The sequence below is a fragment of the Apteryx rowi genome, unplaced genomic scaffold (assembly GCF_003343035.1).
Source record: "Apteryx rowi isolate R43461 unplaced genomic scaffold, aptRow1 scaffold_1735, whole genome shotgun sequence".
NCBI lineage: Eukaryota > Metazoa > Chordata > Aves > Apterygiformes > Apterygidae > Apteryx > Apteryx rowi.
This window is the reverse complement of record NW_020448014.1, coordinates 1-4,168: the sequence shown is the minus strand read 5'-3', so window position 1 is coordinate 4,168 and position 4,168 is coordinate 1. Positions and strand designations below refer to the sequence as shown.

The 4,168-nt window shown below is 62.6% G+C and overlaps 1 protein-coding gene across 1 annotated transcript; it reads right to left on the bottom strand.

Moving 5' to 3' along the window:
- Positions 1-22: 22 nt before the first annotated feature.
- On the bottom strand, positions 23-4,160 carry FOSB (FosB proto-oncogene, AP-1 transcription factor subunit). The gene is made up of 3 exons (XM_026061004.1): positions 3,449-4,160; positions 3,220-3,327; positions 23-513 (listed from the first exon to the last, which is right to left on the bottom strand). The coding sequence occupies exons 1-3, from the start codon at positions 3,743-3,745 to the stop codon at positions 49-51; spliced, it is 870 nt and encodes a 289-aa protein (XP_025916789.1). The 5' UTR covers positions 3,746-4,160; the 3' UTR covers positions 23-48.
- Between the last annotated feature and the right edge of the window lie 8 nt (positions 4,161-4,168).

Genomic DNA, 4,168 nt, shown 5'->3' with positions numbered 1-4,168 from the left:
GGTGGGGAGGGCACGGGGGGGGGGTAGTTTTGAGGTGGGGGGGGGCGTTCACAACGCGAGTAGCGAGGGAGAATTCAAGGAGTCCGAGGACTGGTCGCTGCTGCTGCTCCGCTGATGCGAGGCTCCGCAGGTCGCTCCCTCTGGGTAGGTGAACACAAACGAAGACGTATAGGAGGGGTTAGGCGGTGCCGGCGCCGGCGGGGCGCCGGGCGCGAAGCAGCAGCTGGGGAAGGGGCCCTCGGCGCCGGGGGCCTGGCTCTGCTGGAAGGGCACCGCCGGCGCGGGCACGGGCACGGGCAGGAAGGCGGCGGGCCCGAACGGCTCCTCTTTGCCCGGCATCCCCAAAGAGCTCACCTCGGCGGCGGCGGCGCTCAGCTCGCCGACGTCCTCGAAGGGGAGCTTGCAGCCGGGCGCGTGGGCCACCAGCACGAACTCCAGGCGCTCCTTCTCCTTCTGCAGCTCGGCGATCTCCGACTCCAGCTCGGCTTTCTCCTCCTCCAGCTGGTCTGTCTCCTGGCAGAGGGAGGAAGAGGAAGGTGAGGATTGAGGGGGGAAAAAAAAAAAAATCAGAGCAGCCCCCCTCTGACAGCAGTGGAAGCCCCCTCTGATGTCTCCAGGCATGGATCTGTCCCCCTCTGAGGGCATCAGCTCCCTGGGATGTCAGCATCCTCCTCTGATGTCCCTAGGCATGGATCCGTCCCTAGGCATGGATCCATCCCTCTCTGATGGCACCAGCTCCTGGGGACATTTGCATTCCCCTCCGACATCCCCTAGCTCCTGGGGACATCGTTGTCCCCATCCAACATCCCCAGGCATGGATCTGTCCCCCTCTGATGGCACCAGCTCCTGGGGATGTCAGCATCCTCCTCCAATGCTCCCTGGCTCCTGGGGACATCATTGTCCCCATCCAACATCCCCAAGCATGGATCTGTCCCTCTCCAATATTCCCCAGCTCCTGGAGACATCACCATCCCCCTACAGTGTCCCTAGGCATGGATCTGTTCTCCTCTGATGGCATCAGCTCCTGGGGACATCAGCATCCCCCTCCAATGTCCCCTGGGAACACCATTGTCCCCATCCAATATCCTCAGGCATGGATCTGTCCTCCCCGATGTCCCCCAGCTCCTGGGGATGTCAGCATCTCCCTCCAGTGTCCCTAGGCATGGATCTGTCCCCTCCAATGTCCCCTGGCTCCTGGGGTTGGCATCATCTCCATCCAACATCCCCAGGCATGGATCTGTCCCCCTCTGATGTCCCCAGTTCCCAAGGACAGCATCATCCCCCCCTCTGATGTCCCTAGGTATGGGCCTATCCCCCTGCGATGTCCCTGGCTCCTGGGGACATCATCCCCCTCCAATGTCCCTAGGCATAGGTCTGCTGCCCTCTGACATCACCAGCTCCTGGGGACATCATCACTCCTCTCCAGAGTCCCTAGGCATGGGTCTGTCCCCCTCTGATGTCCCCAGCTCCTGGGGACATCATCTCCCTCCAATGTCCCCAGATCCTTGTGATCTGCACCCAGTGGCATCACTCTGTCCCCCTCCAACGTTGCCCCAATCATGGTGAGGGGCATCTTCTCCCTCCAACATCCCTGGGCACGAATCTGTCCCCTCTGATGTCCCCAGATCATGGGGACATCCCTGTCACCCTGCAATGTCCCTGGATATCTGTACCCCTCCAGTGTCCCCACATCATGGGGACAAGCTCATCCTCCTGCAATGGCCCTGGGCATCGCTGGTCTCCTCCAATGTCACCAGATCACAGGGACATTAGTGTCCCCCTCTGATGTCCCTGGGCATCAATCTGCCCCCCCCCCCATGACATCTCCAGCTCCAGGGGACATCATCCCCCTCCAACATCCCCAACTGCCTAGGATCTGCACCTGCAGGGATCAGTCTGTCCCCCTCCGGTGTCCCCAGATCACAGGGACATCAGTATCTGACACCCTTAGGGTGGGGTCTGTCCCCCTCTGCCATCCCAGCTCCTGGGGACATCAGCCCCCTCTGATGTCCCTGGGCCTTCCAGTGGCCCTGGCTCCTGGGGGCCCATCATCCCCCTCTGATGTCCCTAGGATGTGAGGACATCATGGTCCCCCTCCAACATCCCCAAACCCTGGGGACACAGTCATCCTCTCTAATGTCCCCAGGATCTGCACTTATAGGGACTGATCTGTCCCCCTCTAATGCCCCCAAGTCCTAGGGACACCACTGTCCCCTACAACATCCCCAGGATCTGCACCCATAGGGGCGATCCGTCCCCTTCCAACGTCCCCAAGTCCTGGGGACATTGCCATCCTCTCTAACATCTCCATTTCCCTGGGATCTGCATCCATGCAGTCTCTGTCCAGCATCCCCGGGATCTGCACCCATGGGAGCGATCTGCTTCCAACACCCCCAAGTCCTGGGGACACTCCTGTCCCCTCCAACATCCCCAGGCCCTGGAGACACCATCATCCCCTCCAATGTCCCCAGGATCTTCAGCCATAGGGAGCTATCTGTCCCCCTCCAACATCTCCAAGGACAGGATGATAGTGTCCTCAGGACAACATCCCAGGATCTGCAGCCATAGGAGCTATCTCTACACCTCCAAAATCCACAAGTCCTGGGGACATCATCACCCTCTCCAATGTCCCCATGTCCCCAGGATATGCACCCATGGGATCCCTGTCCAGCACCCCCAGGATCTGCACCCATAGGAGCCATCTGTCCCCCTCCAAAGTCCAGGGGACACCATTGTCCCCTCCAACGCTGCCAGAATCTGAGCCATAGGAGCAACCTGTCCCCCTCCAGCATCCCTAGGCCCTGGGGACACCATATTCCCCTCCAATGTCCCCCAAGATCTGCAGCCATAGGGAGCAATCTGTACACCTCCAACATCCAAGTCCTGGGGACACCATCGTCCCCTCCAACATCCCCAAGAGCTGCATCATAGGAGCAATCATTCCCCAAGACCTGGGGACACCGCCGTCCCCTCCAACGTCCCCAAGACCTGGGGACACCGCTGTCCCCTCCAACGTCCCCAAGAGCTGCATCATAGGAGCCATCTGTCCCCTTCCAACATCCCCGAGTCCTGGGGACACCATCGCCCCCTCCAACATCCCCTAGACCTGCACCCATAGGAGCCATCTGTCCCCGAGTCCTGGGGGACATCGCCGCCCCCTCCAACATCCCCAAGCCCCCCAGGGTCACCACCATCCCCTCCGACGTCCCCGGCACTCACCGCTTGCAGCCGGTCCGTGAGCTCCCGGCGCCGGTTGCGGCACTTGGCGGCGGCCAGCTTGTTCCTCTCCCGGCGCACCCGCCGCTTCTCCTCCTCCTCCGGCGTCAGCTGCGAGGGTGACAGCGCCGTCAGCCAGGGTGGCACGCCCTCCCCCGAAAAAAAAAAACCCCACCACCCCCAAAATCCCACCGCTCTCCCCCAAAACCCGCATCACGGGGACGCCACTCACCGTCTCCTCGCGGCTGCGGCGGGGCCGGGCGCGCGCGGGGCGGGCGGCCCCCGGCGAGGGTCCCGTGCCGAAGGCTCCCATGCCCGGCGTCGAGTAGCTGGGTCCCGGCAGGTCGTAGGGGTCCACGGGGGCGGCGGAGGGGGGCGGCTGCTGCGGCTGCTGCTGCTGCTGGTGGGCCATGGGCCCCCCCGGCGGCTGYGACTGGGCCACCGAGGAGATGAGGGTGGGTTGCACCAGCCACTGCAGGTCCTGGCTCGTGGTGATGGCCGTCACCGTGGGCACGAAGGAGCCGGGCATATCCCCCAGGCCGCTGCACTCCTGCGGAGACGGGGCACGGTCAGGGCACGGCCGGGGGCACCCGCGGGCGAGACCGCGCTTGCACCCCGCCACTGATGCACGAGACCTCGCTTGCACCGATGCACGAGGTCCCTGTCACCATGGGACCAATGCATGAGACCTCAACTCGCAACCCTTCACGAGGTCCCTGTCATCCCAGCACTGATGCATAAGACCTCACTTGCACCCATGCACAAGACCTTGCTTGCACCCCTGGATGAGGTCCCTGGCACCCATGCATAAGACCTCACTTGCACCCATGCATAAGACCTCACTTGCACCCATGCATAAGGTCCCTGTCATCCCAGCACTGATGCACAAGACCTTGCTTGCACCCCTGGATGAGGTCCCTGTCACCCATGCACAAGACCTTGCTTGCACCCC